This window comes from Halichoerus grypus, chromosome X (assembly GCF_964656455.1).
Source record: "Halichoerus grypus chromosome X, mHalGry1.hap1.1, whole genome shotgun sequence".
NCBI lineage: Eukaryota > Metazoa > Chordata > Mammalia > Carnivora > Phocidae > Halichoerus > Halichoerus grypus.
In genome coordinates, this window is record NC_135727.1 from 75,708,242 (window position 1) to 75,730,217 (window position 21,976).

General features: G+C 49.5%; 1 protein-coding gene across 6 annotated transcripts; it reads left to right on the top strand.

Moving 5' to 3' along the window:
* Window positions 1–1,235: 1,235 nt before the first annotated feature.
* Window positions 1,236–20,745, top strand: LAS1L (LAS1 like ribosome biogenesis factor). 6 transcript variants are annotated; one of them, XM_078064391.1, is made up of 15 exons: window positions 1,236–1,548; window positions 2,247–2,372; window positions 3,356–3,425; window positions 4,236–4,317; window positions 5,139–5,423; window positions 5,715–5,761; window positions 6,627–6,736; window positions 8,504–8,589; window positions 8,931–8,981; window positions 9,310–9,516; window positions 9,868–10,015; window positions 15,008–15,510; window positions 18,349–18,496; window positions 19,001–19,203; window positions 20,381–20,521. In XM_078064391.1, exons 1-14 carry the CDS (start codon window positions 1,358–1,360, stop codon window positions 19,188–19,190), a joined length of 2,244 nt encoding a protein of 747 aa, XP_077920517.1. In that variant the 5' UTR covers window positions 1,236–1,357; the 3' UTR covers window positions 19,191–19,203; window positions 20,381–20,521. The 6 variants fall into 6 exon arrangements, with proteins under 6 accessions (XP_077920517.1, XP_077920516.1, XP_077920520.1 ...); XM_078064390.1 differs by having other exon boundaries at window positions 1,237–1,548; window positions 18,346–18,496; XM_078064392.1 differs by lacking the exon at window positions 1,236–1,548 and adding an exon at window positions 1,586–1,792 and having other exon boundaries at window positions 18,346–18,496.
* Window positions 20,746–21,976: the final 1,231 nt, after the last annotated feature.

Sequence of the window (21,976 nt, forward strand, 5' to 3'; positions counted from 1 at the left end):
TCTAGTTTGGGGCAGATAACTGGCCTACTGGTTGGCATGGCTACTTAGGACAGAGTAACTGTCATTCAAGAATCATGAGAATACTACATCTTAGGGGAAAATGGCTGGATCGGAATTTGTTGCTATAAATTGAAAAAGAGTTACAGAAATGTTGGTAAGATTGCTATCAACAGCAGAGAAAGACAATTATCATATGGTTTCAGTCAGATGTGGAACATAAGGAATAGTGCAGAGGACCTCAGGGGAAGGGAGGGAAAACTGAATGGCAAGAAATCAGAGAGGGAGACAAACCATGAGAGACTCTGGACTCCGGGAAACAAGGTGAAGGTTACAGAAGAGAGGGGGGTGGGGGGATGGGGTAACCGGGTAATGGGTATTAAGGAGGGCACGTGTTGTGATGAGTGTTGTTCTAAGCAACTAATGAATCATTGAACACTACATCAAAAACTGATATGCTGGCTAACTGAACATAATAATGAAAAAAAAAAAAAGATTGCTATCAACAGTTCTCTCTCAAGTGTTAAGACTGGAAAATAACTTCTGTGAGAAGGATTGGTATGGAACTCTGAAAAATCTAGCCAACCTGTAAAATCAGAAGCGCTTCAGAAAATTGTCCCCCTGACAACTCCAGAATCCTAAGGAATTGTGCAGAAAAACTAAGTATACCCATGTAGTTGAAAACAACATAGCAGTGGATTGCTGAAAAAGTAAAATCCTACACTTTACAGATATGGAAGAGAACCTAGAGATCACCCAGTTTAAGCCCCTCACAGTACAGATGTGAAAAACCAGCAGATTTTTCAATCCAACTTTAAATATTTCAATATTTGCTCTGTAGTCTTGCTTCAGTGTCCACAGTGTTTTTCTGGGGCAGGTGCTGATTCATGGCAATGAAAACATAAACGCATTCTCGGTACACAGGACAATCACGATGCCTCCCCTGCCCACCAAAGGGCGCAAAGTGAAATTCCTCCCACAGTTGAGACACATCCTCCTCGGAGTCCGGGTCTGGGACAGAAGCACGTAAGCAACTAGGAAATTAGCGGAACCTTGAGGCTGAACACTTGCTGCTCGCACGGTTGCTTTAAGAAAAGAACACTTCCGGCTGGCGAGGCCTTGCCTCTAATTTGTGGTTAGGGCGGCCCCCAGTTCTCGTGTTCCGATTTGCCTCGCTAACTCAGAGAGGCGGGCTTGCGTCTGGGTCACGCTCTCCCATTGGCTACTGGCACAGCGGCCGTTTGGAGTGAAGGTAGCACGTTGAACTGAAAGCTGTTGGGAGTGCTGCGTCACAAGGCCTGCAGTCAAGCCCAGTGTCCGGTGGGAATCCGGGCCCCGGCCAGGTGTAGCTCACCAAGGGATGGATCGCGTGTGGAGTGCGTGGTGCGGGAAGTGCGTCAAAGAGAAAGGGTCGCCTCCGCTTTGGGCCCAGCGCATCGTGGTTGCCTGGCTCAGTAGGGCCGAGTGGGATCAGGTGACGGTGTATCTGTTTTGTGACGACCATAAATTGCAGCGGTACGCCCTGAACCGCATCACCGTGTGGAGGAGTAGGTAAGGCTGCAGGCTCAGCCCTCCTTCTTCCGTGCTGGTGGCGCCTCTCCCTTTGTAGGGTTCCTCTTAGAAGGCTCTATTCTGCAGTCTTCTAAATGCCTAAGGTCCTTATGAGTGGTTTGGGCGTTGCCCCTTTCCGAAGAGCCTGGGAGAAAGTCACAGCCAAGCTTTTGTTAAATCTTCGAGCCTTCTGTTTTGGGGAAGGTGCTGAAGGTACCAGTGTGGCTGAGCCAGGGCTTAAGGGGTAGGTAGGTTAACAGCCTAGGGTGGATTTCTGAGTCGAATTGGGCAGGGGGGAGGGGGGAGGGGGGAGGCGGTGCTTGCTAGCAAAACCGTGTTTGAACGGGGCACCTCAGTCCAGTTGGTAAGATTGAGTTGTGAGCAGACAAAGGATGAAGTCTTCTCTAGCCGAATGAAGGTTTTAGAGTGAAAGAAACGGGTGTGTTCACACTTAATTGTTGGTTGATTGCTTAGCAGTTAGGTGTCCTTTGTAAACCTTAGCGGGCCTCTCACACACACCCTGCATACAATTGGATCCCAGGGACACTATCCTCCCTCTTCCCACTTTGATTTGTGTCTTGTCATGCACTCTTGAGCCAGTTATGTAATTGGAATAATTTACAGCGATCTATGTTCTGAGGTGGAGGGTGGACCAGGGTAAGGGACCTTTATGATGGTGCTGGACTGTGGCTCTTTAGGTTAGGCAACGAACTCCCCCTGGCAGTGGCTTCTACTGCTGACCTGGTACGCTGTAAGCTCATGGATGTGACTGGTGGCTTGGGCCCTGATGAACTTAGACTTCTCTATGGCATGGCGTTGGTCAGGTAAGACCTACATGGGTAAGGGTGGGGGTGGGTTGAGGGATGGGGGGTGGGGGTAGCCACTGGATAAGCAAAGCTTGGCTTTAGGTGCTACCTGAAGCAAAAAGCCCCATGTGTCCCTCTGTTTGGGTCACCCTGTGATTGTTTGATTTGACAGCTTTTGGTACCCCCTGTCAACACACATTCCACTTTTTTTCTTTTTCCTGAGAGCCTTCTCTCTTCCATTTTTCTTCTCTTTCTGGAATGTGGGGTGGGGGTGATTTACACCAAGTGATCGCAGTGTATCTCTTCCAGCTTTGATAATTTGATTTTTTTTTTTCTTCCCCTTTAACTCTTTACCCAGAACTTTTCTGAATGGTGTGATGTCCTTGGCCATGACTTAATGTGGATTTTTCAACCCTTCTCCCATCCATACATAGCACCATCATTTCCCCTTTCTGTCCTTGAACACTGAAAGGTTGCTGAGTTGAAGTGGACACATGGGCTGGGAGTTCCTGATTAACAAAGTGATTTAGAGTGGTTCTAGCTGTTTCATACATATCAGGGAAAAGGCTGCCACTGAATTTTCTCATCTGTCAAAATCTGCTCATCTCATACTGTTTACATTGTGTGCCTTGAGGTCCTCCATAGCTCTTCTTACCTTCTCCATCATTTAGGTGGGCTCTCCATATCATTTGATGTCGGTAATTTTTTGTTTTAGCATTTATAGCATATGATCTAGCACAGTATGTTTTATTATGTCATGATTATTTATTCTAGACTGACCTCTTCAAGGCCAGAGCAGTGTCTTCTTCATCTGTATGGCTTCAGTACAGGGCAGACATCCCTGTGCTGGCTGATACCAATCATAAGAAGAGGACAGAACAGTTAGTGGAAAGGTTGTAGAAATGCAGGGTGTCAGTAACTCAGCAAGGTATTTTGAAGCCCCACTGGTTTGAGTAAAACAGTTCCTTGGGCTATGCCACTTATTTCTTCCCCAATCCCAGGTTTGTGAATCTTATCTCAGAGAGGAAGACAAAGTTTGTCAAGCTCCCTCTCAAGTTCCTGGCTCAGGAGGTATGTATGACAAAATGGCCTTGCTCAATTCTCTCTCCCCAGGAGGGCTCACTAAATGGGGCATGGGGTGATATGGGCACACAGTCAGACTAGCTCATCCCACCACTCTCAGCCAAGCCCAGCAAGAACCCCAGAGCCTCCGCCTCCAGCTTGAAAGAAGCAGACTTGCTCCCTTGCTCATGGCTGCTGTCTTCAGTGGCTTGGCCTGTCCAGTTGGTTGGGAGTGGGCCCTTGAAGCTGAGGCACTGGAATGCTCCACTGGGTGAGGACAGGAAAGAGGTGGCAGTCACAGCACCTGCTTTCTGGGAGCTGACAGTCTGAGGGAGGAGACAAGCTCAGCCGAGCAGCATGAAAATGCCTGACATTCCTGCCCTGAGTGAGTATGTGAGGTGTGTAGAAGCCCAGAGGGCAGGCAGGTTCTCAGCCATCAAGAGAAGCTTCCTGAAAAAGGGTGTGGGAGGGAGGGAGGAAGGATAAAGGGTACCTAGGAATTGGGACTCATAGACAGGGCAGAGGAAGGCTGGAGGTGATTATTAATGCTCATTCACAGGAATCTTTGTTGGAAGAGGGTGGTTGGTGGTTGGAGGAGGTAGCTATCTTTTCTGATTTTCCAGATCACCTCCACAGAGCAGTAAAAAGAATAAGGAGACCTTGTTTCTAATCTTGGCTCTGCCTCTAAGACTGGAACCGCCTCAGGACCTCAATATTTTTATCTGTAAAATGTGGGGAGGCCAAGCTCATTCATCTCTGTGGTCCCTTCCAGCTTTAATATTTTCTAATTTCTGTACTCACCCCATCCCTCACAATCAGGTAAACATTCCGGATTGGATTGTTGAACTTCGCCATGAGTTGACCCACAAGAAAATGCCCCATATAAATGACTGCCGCAGAGGTGAGTCTTCAGGGAGTATACCTATCGTAGTTAAGCCCAGGGGCCTGGGCTGGGTGGCACTGTGGGGAGAGGGAGAGGAAGGAGGATCTCTCACTGGTGTCAGAGCCAGAACTAGGTTGAGGCAAGTGAGGCATTTGTCTTGGGCACAAATGTTAAGAGGGTGTCAAAAGCTCAGTAATCAAGATAAGTAACATTTTGATATGGAAAAACCCACAGTGAACAAAATGCCAAAATTTTAAATAAAGGCAGGATTATTAGTGATTTCTCCTTTTGCTTCAGGCTCCAATATGGCTTGGCAGGACACTGTTTTGATCTCTTGGTTACTACATTTTTTGGCATCCCCTTAAATTTCATACCTAAAGAGGTGAATGGGGGGCAGGCTGAGAGGTGTGAGCCATCAAGTGTCATGAACCCAGGAATTCTTTAAGACACCCCATCCCAATTGATTCAGCCTAGTCCCTTCATGTTGGGGAAACTGAGACCTAGAAAAGGGAAGAGACTTGGCCAAGGCCATGTAACTAGCTAGTGGGCCTGGGTTCCTATTCTTCATTTGCCAGCTCTGTGTTATTTTTGGCATCCCATCTCTAATACTGGTATTAGTTTATTCTAGGAAAGGTGCTGGTGAGCAGAAGAAAGCAAAGAACAGAGAACCCAGAGCAAGAGGGGCTACTTCCAGATATTGGAGATTTGTGCCTTCTTGGAGCCAAGCCTCTTCCCTGGGGTCTTCCCATAATGCTTATAAGAGGAGGCTAGGGGCCTGCTAGGAGCTGTTTGCCTGTGGCTACTCCTATGACACTGCCTTCCTTCCTTCCCTCCTTTAGGCTGTTATTTTGTTCTGGATTGGCTCCAGAAGACCTACTGGTGCCGCCAACTGGAGAACAGCCTGAGAGAGACCTGGGAGCTGGAGGAGGATAGGGAAGAGACAGATGAAGAAGACCCAGAGGAAGATAAAAATATTGTTGTTGATGACATCATAGAACAGAGACCAGAGCCTAAGGATAAAGGGAAAGGTGCAGAACTGGATATCAGGGTTGATGGAGACAGTGAAGGCAACAAAGAGGTTGATTCACATTTGAAAAAGGCTCTGAGACATAAAGAGCTATATGGTAGGTGTCCTTGGGTGGGAGGGGGGCATAGAGGGGCCCATGAGTCTGGAAGACTCAGACTTAGGGTTAACACTGGTTATTTCCCTGGCTCAGCATTTCCTCTGGGGTTGTGGTGAGTTTTAGCTTAAAACAGTTACTGTCACAAACCATTTCCCTTGAGCCCTGTGAAGTAGGAGAGGCAAGAATTCTAGTTCCTAATTTACAACTCAAGAAATGAGGTGAGAGGGGCTCAGAATCCCATGAGGAGCAAAGGGCTGGGCTGCCCTATCTGTTTCCATATTCTGTTTTCAGAAAGAGCCCGAGAACTGCTGGTATTATACGAAGAGGAGCAGTTTAAGGTAAGAAAGCGCCCTTGACTTTGTGTGTTTTCACTTGCCCCAGCCATTTCTTCCCTCTTGCCAGCTTCCTGAGAGAAGTCCTGAGAAGGAATTTGAAAGAAAAGTGGCAGAGCTTGAGGGAGCTTCTCGGAAAGAGAGGGGGTATCTAGGAAGGAGACAAGAGAAGCAGAATCCAGTTGGCTGATCCTCCACACCGATGGAAGAGAGCAGATGATGGAAGTCTGTGGATAATCTGCCCCACTGGGTGGTAGGGAACAACTGGGCATAGGTGGTTGCATAGTCCTGCAATACTGCAGCTGATAAGCAGAGGGCACCCAGGAACTTTCCTAGATCAGGTGAGCTTGAGGGGTGCTCCCTTAGCAGGAAGGGAGGTAGCCTAGAAACCATTCAGCTTAACTCTTCCTTTTCACAGATGAAGAAATAAATTGAAACCACAGATGAGTGAAGGGACTAGCCCCAGGTCACATACGCAATTAGTGATAGAACCAGAATTAGAATCTCGGTCGGTTTCCTGATTCCCTTTCTTCCGTAACCCATTGCTTCCCCTCATTCCTGGGCCCAAGGGTCTCTGGCCCAATTCCAACAAAATGCCCTCACTGGACATCTCAGTATTGGAGTATCTGGTGATTGGGAGCCACAGGGAATTCCAGGTGGGGAGGGAGGAGGAAGAAAAGAAAGTCTGGCATTTGAAGGTCAGGATATTTTAAAATGTGGGGCCAGTAGGGGAGTTGTGGGCCCGCCCCTGCATGCCCTGCTTATCCCATGGAGGGAGGTGCTGAGAGGTCCTATGGGAAGGAATCCTTGAAGGGTGGGAGAGGGTTGCTTGGCTCAATCAGGGTTCTGATGGTAACTTCTTTGCTGGCAGGTGCTGGAGAAATTTAGGCATTTACCTCAGGCTGTTAAGGCATGGAACAACCTGTCTCCACCTGTAGAATGCATCCTGGCAGAGCTCAAGGGCATTACATGTGAGAACAGGTGTGTAACTAGGTAATCAGGGGCTGTCTACTCTAGCAGCCTCACAGAACTAGGCTTCCATATCCCAGCTTGTCCACCTCTGCTGTAAGGAAATCTTAAGGATAATCCTGATCCCCTGAGGGGTGATCCAAATTCTGCATGACCCTCTTCCCCTGGCCCTGCCAGCTACCAAGTGGTGATTGCCTACTCTGAATCACTAAAATGGCCAGAGACACGAATGTCTACGGTCATCAGTCCCCTGGCCAATTTTGTTCCTCTCTGTCCAGTGGTATGGAGCACTCTGGGCAAGTAGGAAAAGCCCTACATCCTTACCACTTCACTGTCTAGCCTTTGTCCAAGTTTGAGGTAAAAGATATGGGGAGCACTGCTGTTCTTTTGAACTGCAAGTGGGGAGTAGTCGTGTCTTTTGTATGGTCGTGGTTGGGGGAACAAAGGAGAAGCTTTCCCAGGGTCTGGCTCTTTGAAAGAGTAAGTCCCTCCCTGCTCAGTGTGGCCATGAGCCTTCTTCCCGCCCCCCACCCTCCAAATAGTGCTCTGTTCAATCTAGTGCAGACAATATCTATCCTTTCCTCTCCTCCCTAGCTCTTGGGTCTTGGTACCTAAATTCAGCTGGAAAGGGCTTTGAGGAACCTTCCACTAAGAACCTATGGAGGCATTGCTAGACCTTCCAAACTAGGGAGAGGTTGGAAGGAATCTGGGATCGAGTAGAGAGTATTAGGAAGGTCATATAGGTGACGGGGTGGGCCTGGGTGGGAGCCTACAGTGCAGGTTGGGATTGCCCCTTGAGTCTTCTTCATTCCCAGGATACTACTAATTCCAAAGATGTTTTTATCAGTGTCTGCCCATCCTAGGCATCTTCGCAACCTTCAGCAAAGGCCACCTCAGCAGCTGGGATAACTGTCCCTGTACCTCTGTACAGTAGTGTCTGCCCGGTTATGCTGAGCAGGCAGCTGGCTGCTTTAAGTGCTCTTCCTGGATACTGACCTGAGGAGATGGGAGATGGATGAAGGACAACTCTTTCCACCTCAGACCTGGTGGAGGGAGGGATCTAAGCATGAAGGCATGATCTGACAGTGCCTCTGGCCATTGAGATACCTTGGGAGCTCATGTTCCCCCTCTAGGCCTGGTCAGCTAGGGGAGCCTCTCTTGAGGGGAACTGCTAGATCTGGAGAAGACCCGCTGGCTGTAGTTGGTTTCAGTTTGAGTTACATGGGATGAGGGATTACCCTGATAGCCTATGCTTTCAACCCCTGTAACTTAGACCTGGGTTCTTGGGGTCCCTAGGAATAAGGATTATATTTGCTCCAGCAATTGAGTCCCCAAAGTTTCTGCTTCTAGGATTTGAAAGAGGGTAACTAGGGAGAAGGGGAGGGGTAAGAGACTGGAGGACTGTCAAGCAAAAAGACTGAGTAGTAGCTAAAGTCTAAAAGCCCTTGACCCTGTGATCCTAGGCATTACCTCCTCTGTGGGCCTGGGACCTTTCTCCATCTGTGCTTTCAGGCTCGTTCAGCCGCTACCACCCTCATTATGGGCCTTAGATCAGCATGTGCTTGGTAAATGCTTGTTCAAAACCCACTGATCCCAGTCTCTGGCCCAGCCTCTGCCTGAGAAGGCTGAGGCCTGAGATCCAATTGTCAGCTGCCTTCGTTTCCCATGCTGCTTTGCTCACTTGAGCCAGAGGCATAAGCTGCCTCGGGAGTGGGTAAGGGAGTAGAAGAGGGTCTTCTGTCTGCTCAGTTGGCTTAATTAAGTGTCCTCTTGCTCCAGGGAGGCTGTGTTGGATGCTTTTCTAGATGATGGCTTTCTCATCCCCACATTTGAGCAGTTGGCAGCTTTGCAGATAGACTATGAAGGTATGATCCTGGGGACTCACTTCAGTCTTAGAGTACTGTGTTTCCTGGGCAAGAACACCAGGGGTGAGCTGGGTGGCCCAGGACTGGGAGGCAAGGGCTGTTTCCTGCCATTCCATAGCCTCTGGAAGCCTGTCTCAGCTGAGCAGAACAGGTAGCCCCACTGTTACTCAGTTGCTGGGCTATTCTCAGGTGGCCTGGAATTGGGTGGGCTGGGGTGTGGGGGTGTCTTAATGCCATTATTGTGCTATGTTAATTGTGATTTAGCCACTTTCTAGAAAGCTAGAACAGCAGAACTGGAAGGGCCTTGTGAGGTCATCTAGTTCAACGTCCTCATGTTACAGATGGGCAGACTGAGGTCCAGAGAGGGGAAGGTACTGACCCAAAGTTACACAGTGAGTTATTGACAAAGCTGAAGCTAGAAGCAGAGCTTTCTTTTTTTCTTTTTTTTTTTTCTTTTAATACTTTGTTTTGAGTCATTTGGTTGTCAGATACTAACTGGTTTCTCTCCTCGCTGTTCTGCTCTTCTCTTTCTGTTCTGTGGTGGCAACTCTGTTGGTGGGCCCCCCTCCTTCTCCCTCCCTCTCTCTTCCCCTTCCTCCCCACCTTCTGTCCCCCTTTCCTTTACTTCTTTCCTCCCTCTCTTTTTCCCTTTCCTCCATCCTTGTCTCCCATGGGCCCCTGCCTCCCCTTTTCCATCAACCTGTATCCCTCACAAACCAGAAAACGTGGACCTGAATGACATCCTGGTGCCAAAGCCGTTCTCTCAATTCTGGCAGCCTCTGCTCAGGGGCCTGCACTCCCAGGCCTTCACGCAGGCCCTGCTGGAGAGGATGCTCTCCGAGCTGCCAGCCTTGGGGGACAGCGGGATCCGGCCCACCTACATCCTCAGATGGACCATTGAACTGATTGTGGCTAACACCAAGACTGGTGAGGGAGACTAGCCCTAGCTTCAGGGCCTAACACAGCCCAGGCAGGAGCATCTGCCACTGTCCTCAGCTCTCAGCTGAATAGCACCAGGCAGACATGTCCCTTGTTAAAGATCTAGGCTTGCCCAGGAGGACCCCGCAGCAGCAGTAGACAAATCTACGTTTTCTTTTCTTTTTTCTCTGAGCCAAGTAAACTGGTCTGGGATAAAAGGGCCTAAATGCTTGAGCAAATAGGAGGTATAGAGTGGGGAGTCTGGAGGAGTGGGGAGGGACAGAGCCAAGCTTTTAAAGGTACAAGGTTGGGTGGGAGGCTTATTGGTTCCTTTTCCTCAGACCCTCTCTTGTCTCTTAGGACGGAATGCCCGCCGATTTTCTGCAAGCCAGTGGGAAGCGAGAAGGAGCTGGAGGCTGTTCAACTGCTCTGCCTCCCTTGACTGGCCCCGGGTGGTTGAGTCCTGCTTGGGCTCACCTTGCTGGGCCAGCTCCCAACTCCTTCAGCTGTAAGTCCCTTGAATTCCATCTGGTAAGAGGGTGAGGCCCCACAGGGCTCAGGGCCACACAGCCCTAGAGTGGTAGAGTTGGGCCTTTGTAAGGACTCTGAGTCCCATTTCCCTCCTACTAACAGATGGGAGAACTGAGTCCAGTATGGGAATGAATGAGACAATTCCCTCCCACCCCCAGAGTGCTTAGCACAGTGGCCTGTACAAAGTAAGTGCACAGTAAATGGTAGCTGCTGTTTATTATTGAACCCAGTCTTCTGACTCTGAGCCCAGTACTATCTCCTTTGTTATCTTCCCAAAGAGTACCTCTCCTAGGTGCTCACCAACCTTTCGTGACTTCCTATTGCCATTCTGATGCAGCCTAGGCTTTTTGTCCTTACATTCAAAAATCTTTCTGATTCTGCCACAACCTATCATGGTAACCATGCCTCCTGTGATTCTCCTTTACCCAATCTACCCTGGGTGCTGTAGTCAAATTGAATATTTCACTGGTTCCTGTAAATACCTGTGGTTGTCTCCTTTTCCTTTCCTCTGTCATATTCTGACCACTTCCCTCATACTCGTGGAAGCCCTTAGCATGCAATTCTCTTCCTGCTTTCTGGAGCAATATCTGTCTCATTCGAGTGATCCATCTGATACTCTTCACCTCCTCAACTCCAGTGACTTTCATTTTCCACTACACTCTGCAACCCATTTCCATCACTCAGAGCTGCTCCACCTCTGAAACCTGACATCCCAGCATCCCATTCAGTGACCATAACCTCTTGTCCTTCCATTTCTCACCCTTGCATCCCATGATGTTAGCTCTTTGCCTGCATCCAGACCTCCATCCCTCCATTTCCCATCTCCCTTAACTTTGCTTCCCCTCCGTCCTGTCTGTGGCTGATCACTTCAACCACTCACTGTCAGGACCCTCAGCTCTGCCCATCCTTTGGCGTTTCTGACTTGCAAACCCCTTAGCTGGGATTGATCCTCCCCACTCTGCTTCCCACACTCCTTAGCCCGGGTAGCTGAGCTCTGCTGGAGAAAACCACATAGCACTGTGGATTGCTGCCACTACAGAGGTATGATTTTTAATCTCAGGCCAGGCCTCAGTTCTGCTTGTCTGAACTTTTTACTTGTTTTCTGCCCACTTTGTTTCCTGTTTCTTGACTTTTCTAAGCCCTTACCACTCACCTCAAGCCCCTCCCCCTCTCCCATTTCACCCTAGCTTTCTCGAGCATCCAGCAGGGCCCCCTCGACCTGAGGTCCAGCCCTCGTGAACTGATCTGCGGCAGCACTCAGCCATCTCGCCAGTCTCAGGGTGAGGTGGCCTTGCCCCACCTCAAAGCCTGCTCCTCCACCTGGGCTCTGGAGCCACCTCTGCTGGGGTGGCTCACTGGGGCCTCAACCCTGCCTCTCACTTGCTCTGCTGACTCTTGTTCTTCAACTTAGCAATGTGCCTCAGTTTTCTTTTTCATCTTAAAACAACAATAACAAGCAAAATCTCCTTTGACCCTGCATCCCTGTGTTGGGTAATCAGCAGCATATCAATCCTCTCCCCATCGCCACCACCATCAAAACATCTCAAAAGAGTAGTCTACACTCAACAATCTTGATTTCCTCACTACCCTCTTATTCCTCAACCTACTGCAATTTGGCATTTACCCCCAAAACTGTTTGACCTCCTAATTACCAAATCCAGTGAGCCCTTGTCCGTTGCTGTGTCTGCTGCATTAATGGCTATTTACCACTCTCTCCTTGAAATGCCTGTGCTTTTTTTCCAGTTCCTATAAAGTGGCAAGGCCCAAATCTCTTTATCTATCCCAGTCCTCTCCCCTAAGATTTAGCCTCCTATATTTGACTGTATGTCAGACATCTCCCTGTGGATGGCCCACAGATACTTTACTGTGACCAAAAGAGAATTGGTCATCTTATTCTCAACCCCAGTCCCAAAGTGATCTTCCTCTTTTGCTCCCTATCTCAGTTGGTGGTATCACTTACCTATGCTGTTATGTTGACTCAAGCATTTCCCAAATCTGAGATTTTGTGTTGCCATGTCTGCTTCCCATAGTGTCTCCTTCCCTCTATCAGACTTAAGCTTTTCAAAGGTAAGGGCTCTATGTTAGCCATCTGTGCTCTAAACCACCACGCAAATCCAGGCCCTAAACAGACCTCAGTAAACGTTGTTGAACTAAATAAAGTATATTCTGCTATCTCATTGCCAGCAGTGCTCTCTTTGGTGGGAGCTAAATTTGTGCTTGGGGCCTGAATGAAGTGGGAGTCTGGGTGCCAAGACCCTCTTAGTCCCCTGATCCCTCCATAGAGTCAGAAAGTCATTCTTGAACCCTGATGGCATTTGGGGCATGGTAGTAGTTTATAAGGGGAAAAAAAATCAGCTTTGTAGAGAAAGTAAGCCAGGGCAAGACCTCCAGCAGATGGAACTGAACCAAACAGCCAAATTCTCCAGATGTGTATGCTCTAGACTAGAAGTGATACAGATGGGTGGGAAGCTGGGAGGAGAACCAAAAAGACTTGGAGGGGTCAGGAAAGCATGACAGGACATTTGAGTGACTCCAGGAGAATAAACGAAGTTTCAAAGTCTAGAAAGACCATGGCATGTGAATGTAATGGGGGGAGGGAGTGAAAAGAGCAGCATGGAGAGGTTTGGATAGGTGGCCTTCAAGGTACTTTCCAATCCTAAGTGCCTGCAGAGTGGAAGCTACTGGTCTTGGAGAAGTCTGCACCACAGAGATCTTCTCCCAATCCAAGCATACCAGAGGGATGCGACACATACCAGCAGTAACAGCAGCTCACTTGGGTACGACTCCTTGTGCACAGATTCTGCTTTGCCCAGATAATCAGTGAATCTAGAGTCCTACTCACCCCCGTTACACAGATTGAGACACAGGATCATCCTAGGTATTATGCTGTAAGTCAGTGGAAGTCTGCAAGTCAGAGCTAGAGGCAGAATCCCAGATACCCTGTCCTTACTCCTGTGCTCTTTCTATAATGTTCCATTAGATTGCATGATTGTGAAAAGCATGTATTATTAGGCACATAAAGAACCTGGCTTTGTTTTCTCCAGAAGAAAAAATAAAAGATACCACTGGCAGTTAACTCTCTCAGGCATGGTGCTGTGCTTTTTGTAGAAGTAGTTTTATTTGACACAGCAGTCTTTGGAGGTGGAAGTATTCTATCCTTATTTGATAAGAAAGACATTGAAGCGCCGAGGAGTGAAGTGATTTATCCAAAAGTCACAGTTTGTTGCTGGTGGGACAGGGATTTGGGCCCAGGTTTTGTGAGTCCAAAGTCCACATTCTTCCCACAACCTGACCTGTGACCAGACAAACCCGAGGAGAGATGCATTTTACGATTCGTATCACCCCTATACCTCAGTGGTCACACTAGACAGCTTGAGATCGCGGGTGCGTAGTAATAAACAGTGGTGATACAGCATCTTGCCAATATCAAGTGCCTGGGAATATTTATTATTAATCATATTAATGGACCACAGTGAGAGGGAAGAGCTTCTCTCTGGCTTTTCCTCCAAAAAGCTTGGAAACTTAGCTTCCCGCAGCCAGCCAGTATCAATTCAATTTGAGCCAGTGTGCTCTTGGAATATGAAATTAGCCCTGCAGAAGGGGTCTCCCAATAGAGTCACTAGCCCCCAGCCCTACCCCCGGTGACCAGAGACCGTATGTGGCCAGACAGCCTGCTGAGCATATGGTAACCTCCATGAATGACTCACAGTTCAGTTCACAACTCAATATACCTAGAAGGAAACTATTGGTCCACTCCACCCATGCCTCTAGCAGTGACCAGATGCCTGGTTTTATATGAGGCTCTGCAAAGGGTGTACAGCCTCTTCCTCCCTGGGAGCTCTCCTTCCTATTGGCTCTGTGTCTGTTGCTGGTTTTGCTGTTAGCACCGTCCTTTGCGTGCACACTGTCGTCATCTTTAATTCCCCTCTTCCTGACCCCTACCATCCGGTCATCAAGCCCTGCTCTCTTGTCTTTCACAGCTTCTCTCCCTCTCATCTCCACTGTCAGTGTCCTAGGTCAACCCTCACGGGCTCCCTGGTCTCCCTGCCTCCAGGCTGCCCCATCCAGGCCATCTTCCACATGGGCACCATGGCGATCTTCAGAAATGCAGCCATCACCTGTGCTTAGAGTCATCAGGTGACCCCCTCTGCCCAACGCACACACTTAACCTTTGCAGCCTTCTCTTCCTCCCACAGCTCCCCAGCACAGCCCTTCCCCTGGAGCCAGGCTACTCCCACCACATGTACACAGTATAGTGTGCTCACTCTTGTCTCTGCACAAAGCCTTCCCTTGATCTCTCCTGCCCTCCTTGTACTCTGCCTCTCCCCAGCTCCTGTAGTGCCCAAGGTCCACAGGGCTCATCTGGCTTCCCTCCCACATCTTGCTTTGTCTTGTCAACTGCTGTTTTTTTTTTTTTTTTTTTTTTTCTTTTCCTCCATTTCAGGCTGGGCTATAATTGCTCCTGGAAAGGGATCACATTTTGTGTTCCATGCAGAAGAAGCCCAACACACTTCCAGGCATATCTTTGGAGCTCAACAAATTGCTCAGCTAGGCCAGGGGAAGAGAGGGGTCTGCCATTCTCATGTCCAGTCCTGTTGGCCTGTTGGCTAGTTTGTGTATTTACATAGCATTTAGTATAGACGAATAGCTATCATTTATTGCATGCCCACTCACTATGTGCCAGGCACTGTGCCAGGCATTCTATGTGAGCTATCTTACTCTTCCCAACAATCCTATATGTAAGTCAGGTGCCATTATTATCCTTATTTTACTGAGAATGGAAGTGAGCCACAGAGATGAATCACAGAGCTTGTTCAGGGGCCCTGGTCCCATTTCTGTTTGCTCTTCTGCACTGCCTTTCAGAGGCAGGTCTGGAAACTCAGAGACCCAAGTTCAAACCATGGAGTATTGGGGTATGAAGTGAGTTGAGATTTTGAATCTTTCTTACCCCATCCTTCCCTTTGCTCAGTGTCTTCAAAGCCATGGGACAGGTCCTTCCAGACGAGGAGCAGGAGAGACTGCTGCGCATCTGTTCCATTTATACCCAGACTGGAGAGAACAGCCTAGTACAGGAGGGCTCAGAGGCCTCCCCCATTGGGAAGTCTCCTTACACACTGGACAGCCTGTATTGGAGCCTCAAACCAGCTGGTTCCTTTGGAATTGAAGGAGAACCCCAGCAGCAGGAGGAGCAGGGTAGCCTTAATGATCTCAAGAAAGATGAAAAGGAGGAGAAAGATCTGGAAGGTCCGGTGGAGGAGGAAGAGGAAAATGATGACCAGAAGTGGGAGGAGGAAGAGGAAGATGAAGATGATGAAGATGAGGAGGAGGAGGAGCAGGAGGAGGAGGAGGAGGAAGACAGAATGGAGGTGGGGCCTTTCTCTATTGGGGAGGAGTCTCCCACTGCTGAGAATGCCAGGCTCCTGGCCCAGAAAAGAGGAGCTTTGCAGGGCTCTCCATGGCAAGTTAGCTCTGGTAAGAAGCCTGATACCCACTTTCCATCACACCAATCTTCCCTCTCCGGCTGGTTCTTGAGGCTTCCCTCCACCCTAGAGAAGAGATGGAAAGTAACAGAAGGTGGCCGGTGTGAGGCAAGCCTGGGAGGCCACCTGATGTGTAGATGACACCTGGCTTTCTTCCCCTTTAAGACAGAGTGTGTAAGCTTCAGGGCCCTAACAACTGTCCTGCTACTGGCTGCTTCATGCAGAGTGCCCCACGGGGGATGGTGTAGGTGTGGGCGCCGAGCAGCAAAATACAGAGGAGAAAGCAAGAGGTGGGTGGATATATGTGATTCTGCGTGTGTTTTCTTGCATGCAGTGATCAGGAGCAGGGAGACAAATAATAGTGCTTTCTATGTATATGTGAATGTGTACATATACATGGAGGCTGGGTGGTGATGAGACAGGATTTTGCTGTGTATAGGAGAAAGAGGGAAACCAGGGGTATTAAGTTAGAGGAAGTAAAGGGAGATGAGAAGAGTGAAAATTAAGGAGTGGTGTGGTTTTTAGGTGAGTACGCAAGTTAGTGAGACAAAGCCTGGGGGGGAAAGAGAAGATGAGGTGATAGGAAAGTGGGGGTACACAAATCTCCTCCTCCTGAGGGATGTGTTTTGAGTGCCTCTGTTTACGTTAGGGAACAGGAACCTTAAGGCAGGGAGATACTGAAGGAATGAACAGTTTGGTGTATGTCTACACATTGGAGGCAGGGGTAGATGTAGGGTATAGCCAGTATGATGAAACCTGAAAGAGGGAAGGAAAATAGCTGGGATTGGGTATGGTGTAGGGTGGGCCTGGTAGGGAACAATAGAGAGAGAGAGGGAAGGTAGCAAAGGAACTTAGGGGGAAAGGTAGAACCTTTGCCCTTGTGTGGACATGTGTGTGGAAGGGCTGGGGCATAAAGGCACTGAGTGCCAGGTGTGAGGGAGCACCTTTTATGTCTGTGTGTGGTCCTGTACGCGCTCGACATAACCAAAGCCTGGTGGCAGAGAAGTCTCTTAGGGCAAGGAGGGCTATGTTTGGGGTCTTTGTAAATATGGAATGGGAGGGGCATTGACATAGGCAGAATTGTATGTGTGTGTGAGAGAGTAGGGGCTGCGAAAGCAGTCACTGTGAAGTGGACACTGTGCATCTGTGCATAGATGCACACAGGGTCATGTTAGGTTTTTGGAAGAAGAGGCAGGGTCACTGAGACCTTGGGAGCCAGGAGGTATCTCTGAGGAGAAGTAACAACAATAAGAGGTGGGGGTATATGGAAAAGTGAGAACAGGCAGTGAGACAGCCATCCAGAAGTAGCCCATGTGTGTCTCTGTTGTCACTGAGGGACATGTACACAAATGGCAGGCCAGAGAGGCAGGGGCTATGATGTAGACAGGGTTGGGAATGTTAGTGATGGTGGGGGGAGGATGGTCAGGTCAGTGACAGACATGGGGGATGTGGTCCCTGTGTGTGAAGGTATCTTTATAGGGCAACACAGGGCATTAAGACAGGCACAAGTTCTTCCTATAAAAGAGTCGGGGTGGGTGGTTCTATGGGTAACATGAAAAGCTAGTCCAGGGACTTTCCAGAATGCCAGGGGCATTATGACAAGGAGAATTTTTTGGGTACCAGGGAGATGGAGAAGGCCAGAAACTGGATCTACTTGGAGAAGCTCATGAAAGCTTCACTTGAAAACATTGGATGCACTGGTATAAGCATGGGAATGAGGGTTTACTATAATACTATGTAGAGGGTGTTTAAGGGGTTGGACAGACAGGGTGGGAGTGCCTGATACGGTTCATTCTAAAATGGAATATCTGTGGGGGGGGGGGCGGGTGGGAGCGTAGTTTATGAAAGTGGAAAGGCTAGGATATTAGAGTCTTTTCTTCTCTCCCTTTTTTCATTGCTTCTTCTGTGTGGGCATACACATGTACAGGGACAGTAAGATTTCCCATACATTCTTGTATGCGTATGAATGAGAGGTATAGGAGGCAGGGAGTGAAACTGGGAACATTCATTGAATGGTGGGTTCAGTCTGTGTGTTTATGTGTATATACTTAGGTGGCAGTGGGAAGTGGGTTATGCAGTAAGATGGTCCTTCCCTAGATAAGGGATGTTCTTTGTGTTTACATCTGGGGGCAATAAGACCTTGCAGGGGGGCAGGGGGAGTATAATACCTCTGAGAGAGAGTCCACCCTGAGGTGGTATGTGCGTGTGTGTGTGTGTATACCTCTCAAGGCAAGGCCACTAAGAAATGATGTGGCATTCAAACACGTTGGGAGTGGGGGTTGTGTGTAGACATGCAGGAAATCTAGGTCATTCAGATACTCTGAGGTATCTGGGTTTGGGGATGAAGTATGGGAATTCTGGGGCATCCAGACTCTCCAGGATATATGTGTGTGCAGAAATAGCAGAGCAGGTGAAAGGCTGAGGCAGTGATACGGCCAGGTCTGAAGAAGGTGTCCTTGTCTGTATTTATGTTGAGGACATGTCTGGGGAAGTGGGAGAAGAGCAGAGAGGAACAAATATGTTTGTAGTTGTGTGCATGGCATGTGTGGACTTGGGAGTGGGTTGTGGTGGCAAGTGTGGGTGTGTGTGAACACATGGAAGGGAAGGAGGGCAATAAAGAGTGAATAAGGGAGTATGGAAGGGGTGGAGAGTGTGAAGAGAGGAGCTCATGAGAAATGATGCAGAGAGGAATGAGGCTGGACTTGCACAGAAATCCCATGCTGAGCAGGCTAATTGAGGTGGGCAGGTAGATGTTGTAAGTAGGCCTGTATACCACTTTGAGAACTAGCTAATCAGCCCACTCTTGCCTCATCCCTTTGCTCCACAGAAGATATACGATGGGATACCTTCCCCTTAGGCCTAATGCCAGGTCAGACTGAGGACCCAGCAGAGCTTATGCTGGAGAATTATGACACCATGTATCTTTTGGACCAACCTGTGCTAGAGCAGCGGCTGGAACCCCCAACATGCAAGATTGGGTGAGTGCCATTGGCAGCAGGATTTCTTATCCCTTTCTCCGCCTCCTGCAGGAGGGAGGGAGGGAGGGAGGAAGGGAAGGACACAAAGTAGGATGGGTGGGGGAGGTAGCTTCCCCTAGTCAGGGCCTAAATGAGTGATGTGTAAGCTCCGGTCCCTGGTTGGGCCCTTGCCAGGACTCCCAGTCCCTAGTTGTGGGGGTGGGCATTGAGGTAGCCACACAGATCTGACTTGGCACCCGTCTCAGACTGCATCCAGTTTGTGTGTGTGTGAGAGAGAGAGACAAAGACAGAGTGTGTATGTATATGTGCACACACATTTTGGGAGGAGAGAGTTCCATAGCTTTCCTCGGATTCTCTAAAGGGTCCACCACTCCCAAAAGGTCAAGAACGGGTGCTGTAATCCAACTTCCTCATGTTCCTAAGGAGAAAACTGAGGCCCAGAAAGGGGATGGGATTTGTCCAAAGGTGCACAGAGTAATCAGTAGGCCTCCCCGCACTGTCCAGGCATCTTGGTAGCAAGGCCTGCGCAGGGCTCCATTCTCTCCCTCGAAACTCGCCTCTGGATCACAGGCGTGGGAGCCCTTGGGTCATCAGGGAGCCAGGAACCAAGCAGCCCTTGCTGAGGGGCTCTGCTGGTAACACAAAGGAGCCCGTCCAGAGGGCCTGTACATTCCGGAATGCGGGGCCATTGTGACCGGGAGAATCCTGTGAGTACCAGAGAGACCTCTGTGGGCCCCTGAAACGGAGAGTGTATCCCTGTGCTGCCTGCCCACTCCCTGGGAGATGAGCCCCTCTTCCTCTGGACTTTCAGGGAGAGAGAGAGAACCCAGGGGGCCCCAACAGCAGGTCAGGGGGCAGCAGGCCCTTGCAGAGGAGACGAGGCAGCTGGGGAAACCAGGTGGTCTGTAGTTGGGAGTGGGGCCCACATGTCTGAGAGACCTCCTCTCGCCTTGGGTAAGGCTGGCTTGATGAGCATCAGGGTATCAAGTGTGGGCAGGTGGAGCTGTTAATTCCAGAAGGAAGCTGATTCGGTCCAGTTCCCACACCCCCTGCAGTAGGGAGGCTTCCTCTGCTGGAACAGGCATGCCCATCCCTGCTCCTTGTCTCAGCTCCACCCCTGACTTGGCTGTGTGGCCGCGAGCAAGTCCCTTTTCATCTCTGGGCCTCAGTTCCCTTGTCTGTAAGATGGTGGGTGATGGGAGGGAATGGGACTAGATCATCTCTAAGGGTGTTTTCAGCTGCAGTAGTGTAACCATGGATCTGCCTGAGGGGGAGGATGATGGCTTTGCTCTCAGCTGTCACCCTCATCTACCTGGAAGGATGTGCAGGAAGCAGGGGAAGCAAGAGTGTTCTGAGCAGCACCAGGGAGGGGAAGGGCAGTCCTCTCCCTAGAGCAAACTTGCAATCCTGCGATGGGATCTGGGCCTAGTCCAGTAGCCCAGTCCTGGCCTTGGACCCCTTCACCAGCTGTTGGGGGTGGGAGGGGTCCAGCCAGGGTCCTCTGGGACCCCAACATCTAGGGCCTTCGAGAAAAAGACCTGTTAAGGTGGCCACTCTCAGTATCTTCCTGGGGTGGGGTGGTACGGGCCTTCCCTCCTGCCTCAACCCAAATAGTTCTGCTTTAATCTGGTTTTATACTAGGGCTCCGAATAAAGTTTCATTCGAAAAGTTGTGCTCCTTCCCTCCCCCTGTCAACTGAGGGTAAGGCAGAACTAGCCCTGGGGCCCATCTGAAGGAGTTTCTTAGATTTCCTCCTTAGTCTTGGTAAAACCAGGCAAGAGGATGGGCCCTTTCCATAGACACACATCAATCAAGCACCCTTAACCCTTCCAGAGCCTAAAGCTGCCTCTTTCCCTGACTGACCCCTCTCGCCTCTCTCCACAGCACCCTCGGCTTGAGCTGTGGCGTGGGCAGTGACAACTGCAGCAACAGTAGCAACAGCAGCAGCAACTTGGAGGGCCTTCTCTGGAACCAGGGCCAGATGCATGGACTCAAAACTGGCTTGCAGCTCTTCTGATGCCCACTCGGGTGCAAAGGGTTTATCCAGCCCTGCAGGGGCAACAGCCCATTCCCTGCCCCTGTTGCCCCCCCTGCTCCCGCCCCCACCAGTGCACCTGATGCTCCATGAAACAACCTGGGAGACAGCCCACTGCAGCCGTATCAGCTCAGCTTTCGGCCACAATGGAATTTTGAATATGTTCTGGGTTTTTTAAATTTTGTTTTGAAAAACAATAAACAGGCAACTGTTAGTTTTGGTGTTTGTAAGATAAGGCGGTGTGTGCTGGGGCAAACCAGTGTAGTTCTCGCTCTTTTCTGGGGGACCCGGGGAAGGCATGATCATAACAGGACTTCAAGCAGAAGCTTGGTTCTTTGGCCCCTTAGGCCCACTGCTCCTAATTCTTTTGACCACCAGGCCCCACTCATACTTTCTTCCTGATGTGAACCATTTTCACTCCTCTCAGCTGTAGAATGGGGCCAGCTCACTGGGAAGCATCAGGCTCCAGAAGAGAGGTATTGCTGTAGAACCCAGCCAGCATCAGGGGAATCTGCTCAGAACCTCCCTGACAGTGGGAAGACCCAGGCCTTCCTGATGTTACCTAGCAGGCTTTTGGCTCATTTCCTTGCTTATCCTCACTGGGCACTAAACAGCAATTGAAAACAAAAGAGAAACCTTTGTTCTTTTTCCACTCCTTTGGCCTAGAAAAGATAGAGTGGACTTTATTGTGGTAGGCTCCGAAGCTAGAGAAATATCTGATGGACTGATTAAGAGCTCCTACTCTATGGTCACCCAATTCCGTCAGACACTCAAGAGTGCCTACTCTGCCAGCTCTGAGCTGCCAAGAGACAGGGATGAGTAAATTATGTTCACACCTCACAGCCCTCTGCCAGGTGAGAAAAGACAAAAGTCGCCAATCATAACCTGAAGCTCTGCAGAGGGAGTTCTAAGGGAGCTCTGCTGTGCCACAAGTTCTTTGTTTTTCTCAGGGTTGTATTTTCAGTGTGGAGGTTGAGGTCAAGTCTGGCTACAGTATTACCCATCCTCTGGGGAGAGTGATAGCTGAGCAAGAGAGTGGGCATCTCTGTAGGGCCAAGTTGGCCCCAGACAAGGAGAAGCAAAGGACAGAACTAGGCAGCATTCCAGACAAGAAGCTGACCCAAGCAGTGGGTGAGCTAAGGAATGAAGAAAGGAAGGAGAGGGCTTATGCTATGAAAATGGCAAGGAGAAATTTAGTGGAAATGTCATGTCTGACCCTGTCAAAGGTTAACTTGAGGTTGGACCTCTAGGAAGGCCCCAACACTTCTTAAAGGATATTCTAAATATCTTTGTGGGTATGTGTGTGTGATCATTTTTCTAGAGCTGGCCCACAGATCTAAACAGACTATCAAAGGGATCCATCAGTGCAACAGCCCAACAGGGTTAAGATTTCCTTTCTTGTGTGGACCCAAACTATAGGCATGGGCAGAACAGTCTCTTGGACT